Raw genomic sequence first — 21,346 nt, forward strand, 5'->3', positions numbered from 1 at the left:
AGAACGCATGCTAAAACAAATTTATTTTTGTTAAATGATTATGATTACTCTTCACCCAGCGATCACTGGTTACACACGGAGTCAATCAGCAATAATGTAGCAGGAGAGCTGTTAAAGAGCAATGCCAAATGCAGGTAATCAACATTTGAGCCCGTATTATATATTACATAGTACAGTGAGCATAATCTCACACGTGATGTCCTGAAGCAGGTTGTGGCACAGTGGGAAATCTTTATACGAGGCCTTAGTGCAAGTCTGTAGCAATAGATTTCCGGTTTCCCATACATGAAGAGATTTTCATCAGTGTTTAGTTCGTTTTACTACATGCAAAAGGAATTGATGGAGACTTCTCCTAGCAATCAGTGACAGACAGAATGCTCATGAAACACAGACAGCTGAAATGAGCCTTTGCTTTAAACTAAAACAGAACGTTTCCACCCATTCTAAGACTCCTGGCTGTAAATACAAGGGACTAGTTTCATGTGTGTCCATATTTCCATCCCCAAGGATAGCCCAAGACACGAACACAGGATTTTTGTGCACTGTATTCTGACATAATTAAAAAGGGACTGTCAGCACAGAATGTCTGTTCAAACCAAGTACAGGGGCTCAGTGCATCATGGCAGACCCAAACTTTTTATATAGCACCAGCTTGTTTTTCCTTGGTAAGTGACAGCTCTGGCTTTATAAAGCCAGAGAAAGGAGGAAAGATGGAAAACAAGCTTTTGCTATATACAGCAATACCACAGTATTGCTGCATATAGTAAAAATCAGTCTTTCAACAGAGCTCAGGGTTCTTCAACAGACCCTCGGCTGTCCTAGAAACCCGTTGGCGACCCTCGCTCATTATCATGAGTGATGGGTGCATAGAATGATGCACCTCCATGCCGGCGAGCCGTTACTGCCGCTATCAGATTGCACCACCCTGGGTTGTTAGAGGCAGGTCCTGGCAGTAAAGCCACATGCACACAGGAGTATTTGGTGAGTTTTTAACCCCACTATTTGTAAGCCAGGAGTGGAACAGTTGGAGGAAAAGTATAATAGAAACATTTTCACCACATCTACATTTTACTGAATGTGTGCATGTGGCCTAACAGTCATTATCTGATGGGTATGGTGCTGGCTCACCCCGTGAGCCCACTCCACACACCCACTACCGACTTGCGCCGTACATATCTGGTGGCTATCAGTAAGTTGTTAAAAGGACTCTTCGGGATTAGAAAAATCTAACTGAAGGAAAGGTCAGTATAAATAAAATCTTAAATACAATTAATTAGCGAATCACAATAGTTTTGTTTAGGTAGGTAATCGCTATGGAATTAAAACGGTCGTCATCTTGTTTCACTGAGCGAATCCTGTCCTAGAATGTTGGGACGGTGCCTGTGACCATGTGCAGTAAAAGCTCCATCATCCTTTTATATGTAGGAAGATGGGCTCCGCTAATACTGAGGTGGTGATGGCCGCTCACACTTCTGAGTGCCCTGTCTTTCTGAATAATAATAATAATAGTATCATCAGGTCACAGCAGCGGAGCTTCATACTGCACATGCTCACTGGCTTCTGTCCTAACATTCCAGGACAGGTTTCTGTCAGTGCAACAAGGTGACAGCCATTTTCATTCTATAGTGATTACTTCGCTAGACAAAACTATTGTGATTAAATTAAATGTATTTTGGAATTTACAATGACATCTTGATTTAGTTTTTTTTTTTGTCCATTCCCTGAGAACAGCTTTACCCTTCAACCTAATCTCTTCCAGTGCTACTAAACACTACTAAGCCCAGTAGTTCACCCCCAACATTGGCAAACTGTTTACAACAGATTTCAGCATCACAGCACTGTATTACAGAAAGAAACCTGCAAAGTGTGTCATAGGATAATTAGGATGGAACATGAACAGAAATTGTAAAGAACAACAAAAACAACTATTTCAAATGTCTTTTAATTGCAAATCCTGTGTAGAGCTCAATGGTGTTACGTTCTTGTAGCACCCATGAAAATACTGCAGCTTGACAAAATGGGTGTAAAAGCAGTGACAATGAACAATAAAAGCAAAAGCTGACCATACACAAAATAATCCAGACCAAATACTGTCAGGGGTGGGCAACCATCTAATAGGTATGAGCGCCTCCAACTCTTCCATAACAGATGACAGGGTAAAGGAGGAACAGACATATTGAATTTGAGTATCCGATTCCCCTCCCACCTCCTCCCCAGTGGAGATAACCCCCGCTAGAGGTGTATCAGCAGCTTACTCCACCTTTAATAAATATGATTTCTCAGCCAGACTGAGTGTGCATGTATATGGAGAGCAGGATACAAGAGAGTGGTCGCTCGGGTGTTCTGATGTGTATGGCCATCTGTTGTGATTGGTGGAAAGGATTGTATAACATTCCGGTTTGATATAAGCAAAACATGAAAACTTTACTCATAAATATGTTTGTGTTGGACTCAAATGAAACTTTTGATAAAGTTTCTGGAGCCAAAGTCAGGATTTGTGTTTCCTTTCTGTTTAATCCAATTGTTACTAAAGACAAAAACTGCATTAAAATTGTGTGCGTAATTCAAGAGTTACCAAGTAGGCAGCATTCTTGCATCAATATCACAAAAAGTCATCTCAAAGACATGTTCATTCAGGCTAAGAAGCACTTTTTTAATGCCACGTAACTATGCAACGTATTTTAGGAGCATTAATATACTTCATGATTGCTGTCTTCCCTGTTATGCAGCATCAAGCCGGTCCTCTTCTAAGACAACTTACATTCTGATACCTTGGGATCACACATACGGTTTTGTGTGTGGCTCAGATGATGTTTTCACAATGTAAAGAATCGGGAGACTCAGAACAAGACTCCATAGATTTACACAGAGAGTAGGACAGCTTCACACAATGGTCTCTGTCTAAGCCGGCAAAGAAGAGTAGCACACATGACCTAGAAGAGGATCCAAGCGCAGCTGGAAATCAGACAAGATGGTGATCGGTCACTATTGATGTACTTAGTCCGAATTAGGGAAAAGAACTGATGGCAGTGCTTTTTTAAAGGCATTTTGCAAAGCGCATATGCATTAAGGAGAAACAATAACAAAAAAAAAAAATAAGTAAAAACAGGGATTACTACTAAATGAAAAAAAATCCACATGTTCTTATGTGGCTGACTGCATTCATGGCTAAAACCAGTGAAAACATTTCATTTAATTTCATGTCCTGGTGCTTTCCATTGTATCTAATCTAAGCAATTCATAGATAATTATAACAAAAATATCTCACAATAAAAATGTACATTTATAGCCCTCTAAAATAACACTGAAATCACTGTGGTTAACTAAATCTATTTTTATATCAGGTGACTTATAAAAGTACAGTATAAATGAAATGAATCAGGAGCCAATACTGAATTTGTGCTGGGGTTGTAAACCATTAGTTATACAAACTTTGTTAAAAAAAAAAAAAAAAAGGATAGGCAGCAAAGTGACCTTTATGAAAAGGATTAAAAATGAACATAGTGCTTTGAGCAAGCATACAATACTAAATCACAAATAAGGCGTTAGGTTTTGTTTGGACTGTTATAGAAAGAGTCGTCTTTTCACAATCAGCAGACAGCACTGGTCCCTGATGACTAGGATAATCCAGCATCAATCTGATCTTTAGCAAATTTTTTTTGCAAAAGTTGTATAAAAATAAAAGTGCCATATCAAAGACAGGAGGGGGGTTATAATAAACAGATTTCAGAAGTTTCAATGATGAACATAACATGTGGCATCAAGAATAAATCATATTGAAAATATATGCGCCTTAATATTAAATCCAAAGGTTAAAAAAATAGTGTTAATATGAGGCAGAGTTTAGGATGTAACATTTATGTGGCCTCAGAAGACTAGTCAAGAGTTTTGTTTGCACGTGTCCTTTTATCCTTCGTGTTTCAGAAAGTCAGCAGTTTACAATAAATTACTTTTGTTCCGAGCTATGTTCTTTCTCCACCCGCTGAAGCCCTACAAAAGGGTGAGGTTCCCCTGATCGCTGTAGAGAATGAGTCACTCATCTTTAGAATTCATCATGCCTGACCAGTGCCTCTCCAAAATCTGTAGCCTGGCTACCCACAAATAAGTCGTATTTATCCACAATCTCTTCTCTTGTCAGTTTTCCATCCTGAAAAGGTAAATACATGTCAGAGTAAGTGAAGATGAGCTAAACTGCAGCATTTTTACGGAAAGAATATTTTGGATTGAATACATATGACAATTTATGAGAGTGGACAGTCAGCATTTAGTGATTAAAGGGGTTGTCCACTACTAGGACAACCCCTTCCTGATAAAATGTTTGGCCCCAATAATAAAACCTATACTTACCTCCTGTGCTTGCACTCATGGTCCCATGGCTCTCGTGCGGTGTTGTGACCCCGGCGCCCAATCAGCGCTGATGTCACTATCCCCAGCCTTCGGACAAATCGAACATGAAGAGGAAATCCAGGCTGTGGATGATCCCTGGCTTCCTCTTCATGCTCAATTCGTACAAAGGCAGAGTCAGTGACGCCAGCGCTGATTGGGCGCTGGGCACCACGTGTCATAAAGCAGTACGGGAGCCCTGGGAGAGCAACTGCCGACACCACGGAACAGTGCTGGCAGGGAAGGGGAGTATAAGTTTTATTATTTTGTGGGGGCCAAGCAAGGTGTATGAGGAAAAACTTGTCCAAGGAGTGGACAATTTCTTTAAGCAGTTTCTACAGTGAGGCAGAAAGTCAAGTACTGAACAAAGATTTTTTTTTCTAACCTTGTATATGATTCATGCTCAGGTACCTAGAAGTACTAAATCGTTGAGAATCTGTTTTTGCTCTACCTGCAGTTTACGACATGTTTGCTGCACTACGGTAAAGAGACATGCCTGTGGACCCCATAACCTAGGAGGATATATTTTCAAAGTACCAGTCAGTGCTTGGACATGTTATATTTCTCTACACCAGGTTATGGGGTCCACAAACCTTTTTCTTTACTCTAGTTCCCACGCCCACAAATTAACATTACCTTGTTTTGATCAGATTCATAAACAAGGTGACGAGCTTCAGCTTCAGCATGGTCGTAGTCAGATGGGAGAATCCAATCTTTAGTTTCTTCTTTATCCATTTTACCATCACGGTTCTTATCTCTGAACTCCACAAACTGTTCCCTCTCAGTTTTCACCCACTCTGGCTCATCGGCATCACCATCATGACTGTACATATCACCTGCAATTTACAGGAAGCAAAACAATTAGGCAAATGTCATTTTATACAAGTTTTCCAGAAAAGAAAAGAAAAAAAATTAGTGAAGACAAAGCATTTAGAGTGACAAAACATGAGCCGAAGATCATTTTTCCTGCTCACACAGATCACACCATGCATTTACTGCACAGACTGCTCACCTATGTATTCGTCCAAGTCAATCACACCATCTCCATTTTTGTCAATATCTTCCATTGTTTCCTGTAAGATTAAAACAAAATACTCATGTAAGACAGCAGAAAGCAATCAGAAATGAGATTCAATAATGTAATTATTAAAAGCTGAGTTTAGCTAGTCGTATGAAAGGAAAAAAATGTGCATTTTTTTATCAATGAAAAAAAACACAAAACAAAACTATTTTTAACCCACGCTGTCATGCATGTCAGTTTTTGACATCCATCCAAACTCAACTCCATGGCTCCAGTGTTTTGCAGCAGGAGAGGAAGCAATGAGGTCCAGTTGTTCAGTCATCAAACTAGGGAAGACTGGTTACAACGGTCATATTACTGGAATGGAGCATGATCAGAGATGCATCTGATGATATGCTGCTCCCATCACAAGCCTCAGCAATTAGGATGTCCAAAAAACAAGACGTCAGAGCTTCTGGTCCCAACAGATCACTGGAGCAGAAACAATGGGGGTTAAGGGGGTTTTACACTAAGCGATATCGCTAGCAATATCGCTAAAACGTCACTGGTTTTGTGACGTTATAGCGATATTGCTAGCGATATCGCTATGTGTGATACTTACCAACGACCGGCTCCCCCGCTGTCCATCGCTGATCGCGTGAGAATGTCCGGCTCCATTTCTCGTCGGGCGCTTCCTGCTGAGACTTCCTGCTGTGACGACGAGCGACGCTGGACGCTTTGAAAGGTGAGTATCGTGCGCTGCGTCGCTGCTGAATCGCTGTGAGGTCTTTCTGTATGAAAGCTCACTAGCGATCATTTAGCGATGCACCAGCGATCCTGACCGGGTCGTATCGCTCGTCGGATCGCTGATGCATCGCTAAATGTAAAAGGGCCTTTAGAGTGGGAGAGAACACATCAGTTTACCGTTCCGCTACATACACTTAACATCTGGTTGCTGCCAACAGCTCATTGGCGGCGCGCCGGGTGCCTGACTAACATTAATGCCTGAATCTAACATTAACTATTTTAAAGTGAACCTGACAGCTGATACATTGATCGGGCAGCATGTATCAGACATCACACGTATAGGCAGAGACCTGTTGATCCAGGGCAGTGGGCGGGAAGACGCTGCCAGAAATCCATTTGTCCAATTAGTCTACAGCATGACTCGGTCCCCAACAGTTATTAAACTATGTTTTTCTCTGAAACGCCGCAGCATCCTATAGTCACTATGTGATACATGCGGCCCGTAAGTCGGTCAAGTTCACTTTAAGCATAGGTCACCAGTATAAAAAAAAATATATATAAAAGTCCTTAAGTTTACCAAGCTTCATTCAAACATAAATGAACTATTTTTTATTAAGGGCATGCTAATACTGACCAGTACAACAATATCTTTCATGTAGTCATACTCTTCAGGGTGAAGGAATGCTGTGAACTCCTCTTTTGTGGCAATCAGATCACCATCCTTATCAGCCATTTTAAAGCGGCGCTCATCTCGAACCATCATCTGCTTATAGTTAAAACTGTTGTCAGGATCTGGATCATCTGCGAAAGGAGGTAAAGAAAGCCGCAATTATGGACCAAGTAGACGTTACCTGTAAGGAACCGTATATTATAAGCAGTAGAATAGTAGAAAAACACAAAATAAAAAAGCAGATGAGTAGCAGGATTTTCCGCATGCTGCTGAAACAAATCAGTCACGAAAGAAAATCTGCACTGGTGGTTAATCTTTTGCTAATATTTTCTATCTTCAACTGGAGGCTGACCAATGGGGAGAGGGTTGAGTAATCTTTTGTCTCATTGTATTGAGGGCACATCAAGAGGCTTCTACATCAGCAAGAAACTAGGTAATGAGAAACACAGGCTATGGCTGATTTTCCAGAGGCTTTCAGAGAAAAATGCCTTAAAAATTACCTAACATGAAAGGATAACATGTTTCAGTTAGTAACATGAAGCCCAAATTTGGATTTACTACCCAAACATAATGCTACAAGGTAAAAAGCATTACCTATCAAGCTGCAAATTATAGTCATTCACAAAAAAAGGAAAAAGATGAGAAGAGTACATTAAAAAAAAAAAAAGCAGTGATTTAAAGAGGCTTCTCCACTAATAGGCAACTCCTTCTCAATCTAAATATTTGGCCCTGATAACATATAAAGAAGCATATAGTCCCTTTCCCAGAGCTGCTTTAGCGGTGTCAGCGTTCGATGTCTCGGGGGTCTCGTGTGGTTGTATGACACATGGTGCTCGGCGCCCAATAAGCGCTGGTGTCACTGTCCCCACCTTCGTACGGAGTGAACATGAAGAGGAAGTCAGATCAGCTGCAGCCCGGGTGTTTTTTTTTTTTTGGGGGGGGGGGGGGGGGGGGGTGTCAAACATTTAGATCGAGAAGTGTGTGTGTGTGTGTGTGTGTGTGTGTGTGTGTGTGTGTGTGTGTGTGTGTGTGTGTGTGTGTGTGTGTGTGTGTGTGTGTGTGTGTGTGGGGGGGGTGTCCCACTAGTGGATACCCCTTTAATATACTGTGCAGAAGTGGGTATGCATTTTAAATTATTGCCATGTCATCAAATGTGCATGTTTTCTTGAATATGCCTAATCTGTCATAACACCCCAAAAGAAAGGCCATCTGTGTAAGGTCTGGTCACCGTTGTGGCCAACCAGGCATCGTCTGCCTACCCTGTTCTACTAATGAAAAAAAAATAATAGTGATAACACTGTATGCCTTCATATTCACCCCCACCTGTAATATTGAAATTTGGAGGGGCAATTATTTTGTTTTCTTCTGCCACATGTGGCTTTTTCCCAATCATTACATGGCTATTCGGGTTTTAGACTTTCATGTATATTGCCCCTTTAATTTAAAATATTTCAAGGTTGAGCTCAAAGTATTTAATAAGACATTAGTTTGTAATTCAAAGTCATGAACACCAAGGTGTAATAACCTGCACAAAATATGTTAGGACCCCCTCATACCACTGTAACAGGTATGTCTATGGAGAATGGAAATATTTTTATGATTATGCACAAAAATAAAACAATAAAAAGGGTCAACAGAACAATATAAAGAACTGTTTTACATTTGTACTATTTTTATTTTGTCAGCCCAGGCACTATACCCATCCACTATCACTCGCCTTCTCCCTTACCCAGGTAAGTGCCATAGGTGACATTTCTGTACTCTTCCCATGATATGAGTCCATCCTGGTTCATGTCAAACTCCTGCCATTGCCGCTCCACGTTGTCGTACACATATCTCCTTTGAGCCTTCTTGATCCATGCTGTCAGCTCCCCCTCCGTCACAAACCCATCATTATCCAAGTCTATTTTACTTACAATCATTCTACAAAGACAAAATGCAACGAATAAAGGTGACGCACTGACAACAAACACCTACCGAGAATGTAACCATAGGTGGCATTTTTATATTCTTCCCACGACACCAGGTTGTCACCATTGAGATCATGACCCTTCCATTGTCGTTCTACATCCTCATAAATCCACCTCTTCTGTGCAAATTTTATCCAATCCCTTAGTTCCTCGACTGTCACAAGACCATCCTTGTCTGCATCTATCTTAACCACAATCTTTCTGTGGGGCCATGATAGCACCCAGTAACAAAAGAGAGAAAACGTTAGAAGGTAATGAGGGTCGTGTAGATAGAATAGTAGTTAAGGTCACGATATGAAGCATAGAAGAGCTGATCCACATGTCTTCATATCATTACTCAGTGTACAGTAGTGTTTATTTTCTCAATATTAATACATATATAATAAATTAGTAGTTGGCTAGTTTAGTACAAGAGTGATTTTAACTTGAATACTCCATAAAACCAAAGTTACTATAAGAAGCATTAAAAAGAGTCAGAAGAATAATAAGCATTTTCTTCATATCAGTCAAAATATACCATTTAAAGGGAACCTGTCAGCTGACCTATTACCTCTACCAGCCACCATGTGTCAGCTCCAAAGCTATTTCTGCATTCTTGCAACACCCTTCTTGTAACTTTGTGATCTCTATATCCATCCAAAAATCAAGCTTTATTCTGCATTTGCACTATGCAAATATTTCAGGAATAGCCAGGAGAGGCGTTGATTTCCCTGGATTAGTTCTGCCCCAATACTTTAACCACTCCCCTTGGAGTGATTTACTTAATTTGCAAGAGCGATGTCACTGACGACTCCATGCAAGTTGAGTGCAGTGTTCTGTCTCCCTCGTAATGAAGCCAGTCAGTGCACTACGCATGCCCAGTTAAGTGGGGAGAAAATTTTCAAGCTCATACGCGAGATTTGCAAGGAGGCGACAGTAAGGTCGCTCTTGCATATTATGTAAATTATATACACAGGAACATAATGCAAAATTGGAGGCAGGACTAGTCCCAGAGAAATCAAAGCCACACTAGTCTTGAGATACTTGCACAGCGTTAAAGCAGAATAAAATTTGATTTTGAAAGTATATACAGATTGCAAGACCACAAGAAGGAGGTTGCAAGAATGCAGAAATAGCCTGGAGCAAAGATATGGATGCAATTTAGGTGGGCTAAGGAAATTGGCAAGTTCCCTTTAAGATCTCGCTTATAAGCCGCAATAAGGCAACTTAATGTATTGGGTTTTTGAGCTCAAATCTCAAAGGTCAACTTTTATTTTAGGGATTTTTATTAAAACACCATGAGAAAGTGAATATAATGGTGAAAAACACCAGTAGAGGCTGTAAGAAGCACAAACCAGTAAAAAGATTGTAAGAAGTTTTAAAAAGCAGATAAGATGGATCTGAAAGAGGTCTTGAATTTTGTGGTGGCATTGGTTCATTTTTATGTGGATGTAACAACTTGATTACATAAATATTTACTTTTTGAACAACAATGGGAAACCTGTACTACTACTTTTAAAAGATGTTATATAATTAAAATATTCAACACACACAGAGTATAAACACACATATAACCAGGAGAATCAGCAGACATACCCGAGCCTTTCTTTGCTCTCTTCTGCTGTCAACTGGTCAAAAGTTTTGGCTTCCTCAGCCCCAAGAAAAGCATCATGGTCATAGTCAAAGTTCTGTGCATCATCATGTAACTTATCACTAAGTTGAGGGTCATGATGAACGCGATCTTTCTTTTCTGTAGGTTTGGAAAGTGCACAAAGGGCACAAAGGCCAAGGCACAAGAGTAGGTAGGATTTTGCCATTACTTCTTGACGCGACCTAGGAAACAAACAAATCTTAAAGTAACATTAGCATATTTTAGAAATGGACATCCTGAGAAAGCAGCAAGTGCTGCAGGCTCTGAACACAATAACACTATAGAGATCCCGCAGCATCAGCTGAAATGTAGTAAACGTGTTCATATGATGAAGGCAAACTGGAATCACAACTTTGTATATGACGTGTGCTACTTTTCTGTTAGATCATTTCAGACCATACTGGCCCAGACTTATGAGCCCTCACCCTGATGATATACGTAGAGTCACAAGTAACCTGTTCTAAAACGCCTTAAGGGCACAAATCTAGACAATGCTCAGGCCGCCGATCTAGGAATAGCACCACTGTACGGGATTCCTGGAGCAGACACATAATTAGACTCTCCTCCAAAGGAAACCAGCACCTGGGGCACATAAAACCTCACACAGGCACACAACACCCTTATGTGCATAAATTAGTAGGTCAAATACGTGTGATATCTCAAAACAGTGAGCAGCACTTTTCCCCATTAACATGTTGCATTAGCCCATGACTGCTAGAACTCTCTCTGTCAGAGACTACCAGCTTGCCATCTTATTGAGTCTTTGGTGAGACTGATCAGATCCTACACCACTGGCCAGAGCTGAGAAGTTCCTTTGGACTGCGGCCATTTACATACATTTACTGTATGCAGTAGGTTGTGTGCGCTATGACCAACCGGGAACAAAATCTGATTTATCACTGACATAGCGGAGTCTACTAATAGAGAACTTTACTACTACTGCTCAGCGGATAGCATTCTCCTGTACATGTGAACGCTCTGCTCCCTGGTGCATCCCTGTGTTCTCTATGACAGAGCTGCTGCAATCATCTGACAGTGGGTTCTCTCTGCAGAAAACAAGAGGATCAGGTGACTGCAATACCTGAATGACCCTGGACATAGTTGTCAACGGTAGCCAAAAGGTTTGGGGGCTTTAAAGGGACCCTGTCAGCAGAGTATGACTGATCAAACCAAGTACAGGCGCTTGGTGCTTCATGGCGGAGCCAAACATTTATATATCCACCTGCCCACCTACTTGGTTTCTATGTATCTCCACACTTCTCTGCTCTATGAAGCCAGAGCTGTCAAAGAAGAAAGAGGATGGAGATAGCTGGAAACCGAGCAGGCGGGAAGGTGTATAGAAACGTTGGGCCCCACCATGATGCACCGAGCGCCTGCACTTGGTTTGATCATTCCGCGCTGACAGGGTCCCTTTAAAGAAATTGATGGTGGACGAAAAGTTATCACCTATCCACAAGAAAGGTGATGAGCAGTTTGGATCCCTGTTAGGACAGAGCGGCAGTGCACATGCTGGACCACCTCTACATTAGGGCTGTTAGTAAAAAGCTGAACACATCGCTCAGCTGCCCCAGATGGAGTAGTGATCAAGAGTGCGCACTGCCGCTCCATCCTACAGGGATAAGTGTCCTCACTCAGCCAATCGGTGCAGGTGACCACCGACCTATAAATTATCTGGGGGCAGGTGGGCTCTTCTCCCGCCACACCCTCCCCGGACACCATGCACCACAGCTAAGGGGGCTTCCCCGGTCACAGTCAGTGTCTACAGGGGCCCTACTGCAGCCAGAATACTGGCGTCTACTATTAGATGGATTATTGCCTCCATTACAATTATGGGCAGAAAGCGCCTCACACCAAGAGAGTACTGAGTGCCAGCCGGAGCCGCTCCTCCATCCCCTGTGCGGTTACTCCTGCTCTCAGCCCCGTTACCTGCACTGCTCTCCCCGCTCCGCCCGTCCTAACCTCACACGCCGACACCGGAAGCAGCTGCTCTCCTTGGTGGGCGTGGCTTCCTGCGCCAACATTGCCTTGATTGTATCTGCTCATTGGTGAGCTGCAGGAGGGGCGGGACTAGTTTCACGGTTGGTTGGAGAGCGCCACGTCCACACGGGAGCGCGCAATAACAGGGAGGTCGCGGGTGGGGACTAAGCGCGTTCTGGTTTGGCGGGAAATTTGTGGTGCAATGTATGGAGCGACACTAGTGGGAGGAGCCACTACAGCCACACCCTCTCGTGCTGGGACGTTCCTATTGGACGCTTCTGAGCCGCTGTTGACTTTTCTGATTTGTATACTATTGTCACGATTCTGAGGTGACAAAGGCCGGATCTCGGGGGTCTAGCCCAACCCCTTACCCCCGGTGCTCTATTCTATCGCAGTGGTAGACTAGCGCCAGGTCGTGCCTGTAGGACACTGTTCACACCACGGTTTTGTATTTGTAAATATTGAGTGCTACACTGTCTTTTATAGTCAACAAAAAGAAATGCTGCATCTAGCCCCTTAGTGACAGCGTCTGGTTGGCACTTAATGACCGGGCCAATTGTTACAAGTCTGACCGCTGTCACTTTATGAGGTAATAACTCTTTTTCGTGCCATATTGTACTTCATGTTAGGCCTGTTTCACATTTCCGTTTGTTGCTATCAGTCAAAATCCGCTTTTTCACACTCTGGCGGATTTGGACTGACGTCAAAAAACTGAAGTGTAAAACAGGAGTGGTAAAATTTCTTCAATATGACTTGTGTTTAGGAAAAAAATTGAAATTTGGCGAAAATTTTGCAATTTTCAAATTTTAATTTTCATGCCCTTAAATCAGAGAGCTCTGTCACACAAAAAACTAAATGACTAACATTTCCCACATGTCTACTTTACATCAGCACAATTTTGTAAACATCATTTTTTTTGCTAGGAAGTTACAAGGGTAAAAAATTGACCAGCGATTTCTCATTTTTACAACAAAATTTACAAAACCATTTTTTTTTAGAGACCACCTCACATTTGAAGTGAGTTTGGGGGGGGGTCAATATAACAGAAAATACCCAAAAATGACACCAGTCTAAAAACTGCACCTCTCAAGGTGCGCATAACCACATTCAAAAAGTTTATTAACCCTTCAGGTGCAAGGAAAAAAATGAACATTTTATTTTTTTTCACTAAAAATTTATTTTGGAACCATTTTTTTTTATTTTCGCAAGGGTATCAGGAGAAAATGGACCACAAAATTTGTTGTACAATTTCTGCTGAGTACACCATTACCCCATATGTGGGAGAAAGCCACTGTTTGGGCGCATGGCAGGGCTCAGAAGGGAGGAAGCTCCGCTTGACTTTTGAGTGCAAAATTGGCTGGGATCAATGGTGACGCCATGTCGTGTTTGGATGCCCCCTGATGTACCGAAACAGTAGAACCCCCAATTCTACCTCCATCCCTAACCCCAACACAGTGGCGTAACTACAAAGTTATGGGCCCCAATGCGAACTTTGAAATGGGGCCCCCCCATGCCAAAATACATGCATATCTCCGCTCCGTACACCTCGTACACACGCGGCTCTGCTCCGTACACCTCGTACACACGCGGCACCTCCGTACACACGCGGCTCCTCTCCGTACACACGTGGCTCCTCTCCGTACACTTCGTACACACACGGCTCCTCTCTGTGCACTTCGTACACACGCTGTTCCGCTCCGTACACTTTGTACACACACGGCTCCACTTAGCACACCTCATACACACACGGCTCTGCTCTGCACATCCTATACACACAGGGCTCCGCTCTGTACAGCGCGTACACACACGGCTCCGCTCCGCACACCTCATACACACACGGCTCTGCTCTGCACATCCTATACACACAGGGCTCCGCTTTGTACAGCGTGTACACACACGGCTCCGCTCCGTACACCTCGTACACACACGGCTCCGCTCTGCACATCCCGTACACACAGGGCTCCACTCCGTACAGCGCGTACACACACGGCTCCGCTCCGTACACCTCATACACACACGGCTCTGCTCTCTACACCTCGTACCCACACGGCTCTACACACCTCATACACACACGGCTCTGCTCCGTACACCTCGTACACACACGGCTCTGCTCCGTACACCTCGTACCCACACGGCTCCACACACCTCATACACACATGGCTCTGCTCTGTACACCTCGTACCCACACGGCTCCACTCCGTACACCTCGTACACACACAGCTCCGCTCTGCATACCCCATACACACACGGCTCCGCTCCGTATACACACACACACAGCTCCGCTCCGTACACACACACACACAGCTCCGCTCCGTACACACACACACACACACACAGCTCCGCTCCGTACACACACACACACAGCTAAGCTCTGCACAGCCCATACACACACATCTTCGCTCCGTACACCTTGTACACACACACAGCTCTGTTACATCCACCCTGTTAACCCCCCCCTGACCCCACACAAAAACTTTACCTCATCCAGAATCATGACAACCAGCACAGCAGAGTCCTGCAGACAGTCACTGAGGCTCCTGATCATGTGACCAGTGACTCCTCCCCTCCTGTGACCTCATCACAGGTCCTGTTCGCACAGAAAAGAACTTCATTGCAGGCAGGAGAGCAAGGATTGGGTGCATGGGGGTGGTGGCGGCTCAGTGCGGGACGCGGGGGGGGCCAAAAACGGGACTATCCCGCGATAATCGGCACGGTTGGGAGATATTACGGTCTGATCTGCCGGGCCCCTCGCTCCCCCTGGGCCCAGTCGCAGTGGCGACCGCTGCGACTGTGGTAGTTACGCCCCTGCCCCAACACACACCAAACCCTAATCCCGGCAATGACAACCATAGAGGTCTGGTGGAGACCTCTGGTTGTCATGCCAACCCATTGGTGACCCGCGATCACGTGACGGAGTCACCGATGGGAGGGATTTTCAGCGTGCTTGCCGGAAGCGAGTTAAATGCCGCTGTCAGAGATTTATAGCAGCGTTTAACAGGTTAATAGCCGCGTGTGGATCGTGATTCCACCAGTGGCAATTAGAGGCACACCTCAGCTGTTCAAAACAGCTGACACGTGCCGGAAAAGATGAGGGCTCACCGCCGGAGCCCACATCAAAGGAAGGGATTCCGACATGGGCGTATTATGACGCCCAATGTTGGAAAGGGGTGAATCACCTGTCCTTAAGAAACCCCTTTGATCACTCATCGTAAAGATAGGTCAATAACTTGTGATCCAGAAAAAATATATATGACCGGGCGATGAAGAACCCAGTGCACCTTCAGAGGTGTTATTTGTATAAAACTTCCATTTTACTGAAAAATAGTTAAAAAATGTAAAAAAAAAGCACAGTTACATGCAGTCAGCTCAAACCAGTGGACATTTAACCCCTTTCTGCCATTAGACGTACTATCCCGTCCATGTGCCCTGGGACTTAATTCCCAAGGACGGGATAGTACGTCTAATGCGATCAGCGGCGCCCACGTGGTGAGCGCCGCTGATCGCGGCCGGGTGTCAGCTGATTATCACAGCTGACACCTGGCACAATGTGTCAGGGGCGGTCATGGACCGCCCCCGACACGTTAACCCCTTGTACACCGCGATCAAACACGATCGCGGTGTACCGGGAGTTAAAGGGAAGCTTCGGCAGGGAGGGGGCTCCCTCCGTGCTTCCCTGAGCCCCCCACGGCAGCGCAATGTGCAGCACTGCTGCGGGGGGCTCTTTCCCTACAGGCCCCCGGATCCAAGATGGCGATGGGGGCCTGTAGGGAGCTGACTTCCTCACTGCCTGCAAAGCGCAGGCATGAGGAAGTCTGCAGAACTGCCTGTGACAGATTGCTAATCTGTCACAGTGATCTGTGATGTGACAGATCAGCGATGTCCCACCTGGGACTATGTAATAAAGTTAAAAAAAAAAGTGTAAAAATAATTTTTAAAAAATCGCTAAATAAATTAGTAAAAAAAAATATTCCCCAATAAATTCATTTTTTGAAAATAAAAAACAAACAAACAATAAAAGTACACATATTTGGTATAGTCGCGTCCGTAGCGACCCACCCTATAAAACTGTCCCATTAGTTAACCCCTTTAGCGAACCCCTTAAAAAATAAAAATAAAAAACGAAGCAAAAAATAATGATTTATTATCATACCACCGAACAAAAAGTGCAATAACGCGCGATCAAAAAGGCGCATATAAATATCCATGGTACCGCTGAAAACGTCATCTTGTCCCGCAAAAAACGAGCCGCCATACAGCATCATCCGCAAAAAAATAAAAAAGTTATAGCTCGCAGAATAAAGCGATGCAAAAATAATTATTTTTTTATAAAATTGTTTTCATTGCAAAAAAACGACAAAACATAAAAAAAGACCTAAATGAGGTATCGCTGTAACCGTACCGACGCGAAGAATAAAAGCGCTTTATCAATTTTACCGCACGCGGAACGGTGTAAGCGCACCCCCCCAAAAGAAATTCATGAAACGCTGGTTTTTGTTCATTCTGCGCTCAAAAATCGGAATAAAAAGCGATCAAAAAATGTCACGTGCCCAAAAATGGTACCAATAAAAACGTCAACTCGTCCCGCAAAAAATAAGACCTCACATGACTCGGTGGGTCAAAATACGGAAAAATTATAGCTCTCAATATGTGGTGATGCAAAAACTATTTTTACAATAAAAAGCGTCTTTTAGCGTGCGACAGCCGCCAAACATAAAAACCGCCATAAATAGTAAATCAAACCCCCCGTTATCACCCCCTTAGTTAGGGAAAAATAATAAAATTAATAAAAAGTATTTATTTCCATTTTCCCATTAGGGTTAGGGCTAGGGTTAGGGCTCAGATTAGGGTTAGGGGTGTGTTGGGGTTAGGGTTGGAGTTATAATGGGGGGTTTCCACTGTTTGGGCACATCAGGTGCTCTCCAAATGCAACATGGTGTCTGATCTCAATTCCAGCCAATTCTGCGTTGAAAAAGTCAAATGGTGCTCCTTCCCTTCCAAGCTCTGCCATGCGCCCAGTGTTTTACCCCCACATATAGGGTATCAGCATATTCAGGACAAATTGCAAAACAACTTTTGGGGTCCAATTTCTCCTGTTAACCTTAGGAAAATAAAAAATTGGGGGCAAAAATATCATTTTTGTGGAAAAAAATGATTTTTTTATTTTCACGCCCAGGCGTTATAAACTTCTGTGAAGCACTTGGGGGGTTCAAAGTGCTCACCACACATCTAGATAAGTTCCGTGGGGGGTCTAGTTTCCAAAATGGGGTCACTTGTGGGGGGTTTCAATAGTTTAGGTACATCAGGGGCTCTCCAAACGCACATGACACCCGCAGACCAATCCATCAAAGTCTGCATTCCAAAACGTCACTACTTCCCTTCCGAGCCCCGACGTGTGCCCATACAGTAGTTTTCTCCCACATATGAGGTATCAGCGTACTCAGGACAAATTGGACAACAACTTTTGGGGTCCAATTTCTCCTGTTACCCTTGGAAAAATAAAAAAATGGGTACTAAAAGATGATGTTTGTTGAAAAAATACGATATTTTTATTTTCACGCCCGGTCGTTATAAACTTCTGTGAAGCACTGGGGGGTTCAAAGTGCTCACCACACATCTAGATAAGTTCCTTAGGGGGTCTAGTTTCCAAAATGGTGTCACTTGTGGGGGTTTCCACTGTTTAGGTACATCAGGGGCTCTCCAAAAGCAACATGACACCCGCAGACCATTCCATCAAAGTCTGCATTCCAAAACGTCACTACTTCCCTTCCGAGCCCCGACGTGTGTCCATACAGTAGTTTTCTCCCACATATGAGGTATCAGCGTACTCAGGACAAATTGGACAACAACTTTTGGGGTCCAATTTCTCCTTGTACCCTTGGGAAAATGAGAAAATTGGTGACTAAAAGATCATGTTTGTGGAAAAAATACGATTTTTGTATTTTCACGCACGGGCATTATAAACTTCTGTGAAGCACTGGGGGGGTTCAATGTGCTCACCACACATCTAGATAAGTTCCTTGGGGGGTCTAGTTTCCAAAATGGTCATTTATTGGGGGTTTCTACTGTTTTGGTACATCAGGGGCTTTCCAAACGCGACATGGTGTCCGATCTCAATTCCAGCCAAAAACGTCAAATGGCGCTGCTTCCCTTCCGAGCTCTGCCATGCGCCCAAATAGTGGTTTACCCCCACATGTGGGGTATCAGCGCACTCAGGACAAATTGCACAATATCTTTTAGGGTCCTGTTACCCTTGGAAAAATAAGAATTGAGGGTGAAAAGATCATTTTTGTGGAAAAAATATGATTTTTTAATTGTACGGCGGTATGTTATAAACTTCTGTGAAGCCCTTGTGGGTTCAAAGTTCTCACCACACATCTAGATAAGTTCCTTGGGGGGTCTAGTTTCCAAAATGGTGTCATTTGTGGGGGGTTTCTACTGTTTTGGTACATCAGGGGCTTTCCAAACGCGACATGGTGTCCGATCTCAATTCCAGCCAAAAACGTCAAATGGCGCTGCTTCCCTTCCGAGCTCTGCCATGCGCCCAAATAGTCATTTACACCCACATATGGGGTATCAGTGTACTCAGGACAAATTGAACAATAACTTTTAGGGACCTATTACCCTTGGAAAAATAAAAATTGGGGTGAAAAGATCATATTTGTGGAAAAAATATGATTTTTTAATTGTACCGCTGTACGTTATAAACTTCTGTGAGGCCCTTGTGGGTTCAAAGTTCTCACCACATATCTAGATAAGTTCCTTGGGGGGTCTAGTTTCCAAAATGGGGTCACTTGGGGGGGTTTCCACTGTTTAGGTACATCAGGGGCTCTCCAAACACGACATGGCGTCCGATCTGAATTCCAACCAATTTTGCATTGAAAAAGTCAAATGGCGCTCTTTCCCTGCTGAGGTCTGCCATGCGCCGAAACAGTGGTTCCCCCCCACATATCAGGTATCGGCGTACTCAGGACAAATTGCACAATAACTTTTGCAGTCCAATTTCTCCTGTTACCCTTGGTAAATTAAAAAAAATTGAACCTGAAGTATTTTTTAAGTGAAAAAAAGTTAAATGTTCATTTTTTTTAAATATTCAAAAAATTCCTGTGACGCACCTAAAGGGTTAATAAACTTCTTGAATGTGGTTTTGAGCACCTTAAGGGGTGCAGTTTTTAGAATGGTGTCACTTTTGGGTATTTTCTATCATATAGACCCCTCAAAGTGGCTTCAAATGTGATGTGGTCCGTAAAAATAAAATGGTGTTGTAAAAATGAGAAATCGCTGGTCAACTTTTAACCCTTATAACTTCCTAACAAAAAAAAATTTTGGTTTCAAAATTGTGCTGATGTAAAGTAAACATGTGGCAAATGTTACTTATTCAGTTTTTTGTGTGCTATATCTGTGATTTAAGGGCATAAACATTTTCGCCAAATTTCCGTTTTTCTCACAAATAAACGCAAGTTATTTGAATGAAATTTTACCACTAACATGAAGTACAATATGTCACGAGAAAACAATGTCAGATTCACCGGTATCCATGGAAGCGTTTCAGAGTTATTACCTCATAAAGGGACAGTGGTCAGAATTGTAAAAATTGGCCTGGTCATTAACATGCAAACCACCCTTGGGGCTTAAGGGGTTAAAACAACATGTTTCGGCCTATAACAAGGCCTTAGTCATGGAAAGGCCATAGAAGTTTTATACAAATAAGACCTCTGAAGGTGCAGCGGATTCTTCATCGCTGGGTCATATTTTTCTTTTCTGGATTTTGTTGGCTAACGGACGAACCCCTGGAGTGAGACAGGACGGTGAGCTGACTAAAATATTTCTTTTTTTCTTAATTACTTGTGATAGAGCAACCTCTTACCTCTTTACTTGGGGGGGGGGGACATGGTGCTGCACATGGGGGAGTGAAATGATGCTGCACATGGGGGTGACATGATGCTGAACATGGGGGGGTGACATGGTGCTGCACATGGGGGGGTGACATGATGCTACACATGGGGGAGTGACATGGGGCACATGATACTGCATATGGGGCAACATGGTGCTGCATATGGGGGCGACATGCTGCATATGGGGCAACATGGTGCACATGGTGCTGCATATGGGGGCGACATGCTGCACATGGTGCTGCATATGGGGCGACATGCTGCACATGGTGCTGCATATGGGGGCGACATGCTGCACATGGTGCTACATATGGGGGTGACATGCTGCACATGGGGGCGACATGCTGCACATGATGCTGCATATGAAGATGACATGCTGCACATGGGGAGGCTATGGGGGCAACATGCTGCACATGGGGAAGGCTATGGGGGTGACATGCTGCACATGGGGGGGTAACATGGTGCTGCATATGGGGGTGACATGGTGCTGCACATGGGGGGTGACATGCTGTTGAACATGGGGGTGAGATGGTGCTGCATATGGTGATGCATATGGGGGCGACATGCTGCACATGGTGCTGCATATGGGGGCGACATGCTGCACATGGTGCTACATATGGGGGTGACATGCTGCACATGGGGGCGACATGCTGCACATGATGCTGCATATGGAGATGACATGCTGCACATGGGGAGGCTATGGGGGCAACATGCTGCACATGGGGAAGGCTATGTGGGGCTCATGCAGTGTATATAGAGAGGCTGTATGGGACTCATGCAGTGTATATAGGGAAGCTGTGTGGGGCTCATGCTGTATATGGGGAGGCTGTGTGGGGCTCATGCTGTATATGGGGAGGCTGTGTGGGGCTCATGCTGTCTATGGGGAGGCTGTGTGGGGCTCATACAGTGTATATAGGGAGGCTATGTGGAGCTCATGCCGTATATGAGGAGGCTGTGCGGGGCTTATGCAGTATATTGGGAGGCTGTGTGGGGCTCATGCAGTGTATATAATGCAGTGTGACTGGGCCTTTATGCTTCTTCTATGGAGCCCCATGATTTCTATGTATGCCCCTGGTGAGT

At 43.8% G+C, this 21,346-nt stretch overlaps 1 protein-coding gene across 7 annotated transcripts in view; it reads right to left on the minus strand.

The window, feature by feature from the left end:
* Positions 1 to 1,926: 1,926 nt before the first annotated feature.
* Positions 1,927 to 21,346, minus strand: part of CALU (calumenin) — a 51,419-nt gene continuing 31,999 nt past the window's right edge. The window contains exons 1-7 of one of the 7 annotated variants that reach the window (XM_073579267.1): positions 14,857 to 14,931; positions 10,346 to 10,582; positions 8,778 to 8,971; positions 6,765 to 6,931; positions 5,396 to 5,456; positions 5,020 to 5,219; positions 1,927 to 4,147 (exon numbers count right to left, since the gene is read on the minus strand). In XM_073579267.1, the coding sequence (XP_073435368.1) occupies positions 4,043 to 4,147; positions 5,020 to 5,219; positions 5,396 to 5,456; positions 6,765 to 6,931; positions 8,778 to 8,971; positions 10,346 to 10,582; positions 14,857 to 14,861 (969 nt within the window). In that variant the 5' untranslated portion in view covers positions 14,862 to 14,931 and the 3' untranslated portion in view covers positions 1,927 to 4,042. The other 6 variants (XM_073579263.1, XM_073579262.1, XM_073579264.1 and 3 more) reach the window with 6 other exon arrangements.

This window comes from Dendrobates tinctorius, unplaced genomic scaffold, assembly GCF_039654945.1.
Source record: "Dendrobates tinctorius isolate UK_male_01 unplaced genomic scaffold, ASM3965494v1 ptg000062l, whole genome shotgun sequence".
NCBI lineage: Eukaryota > Metazoa > Chordata > Amphibia > Anura > Dendrobatidae > Dendrobates > Dendrobates tinctorius.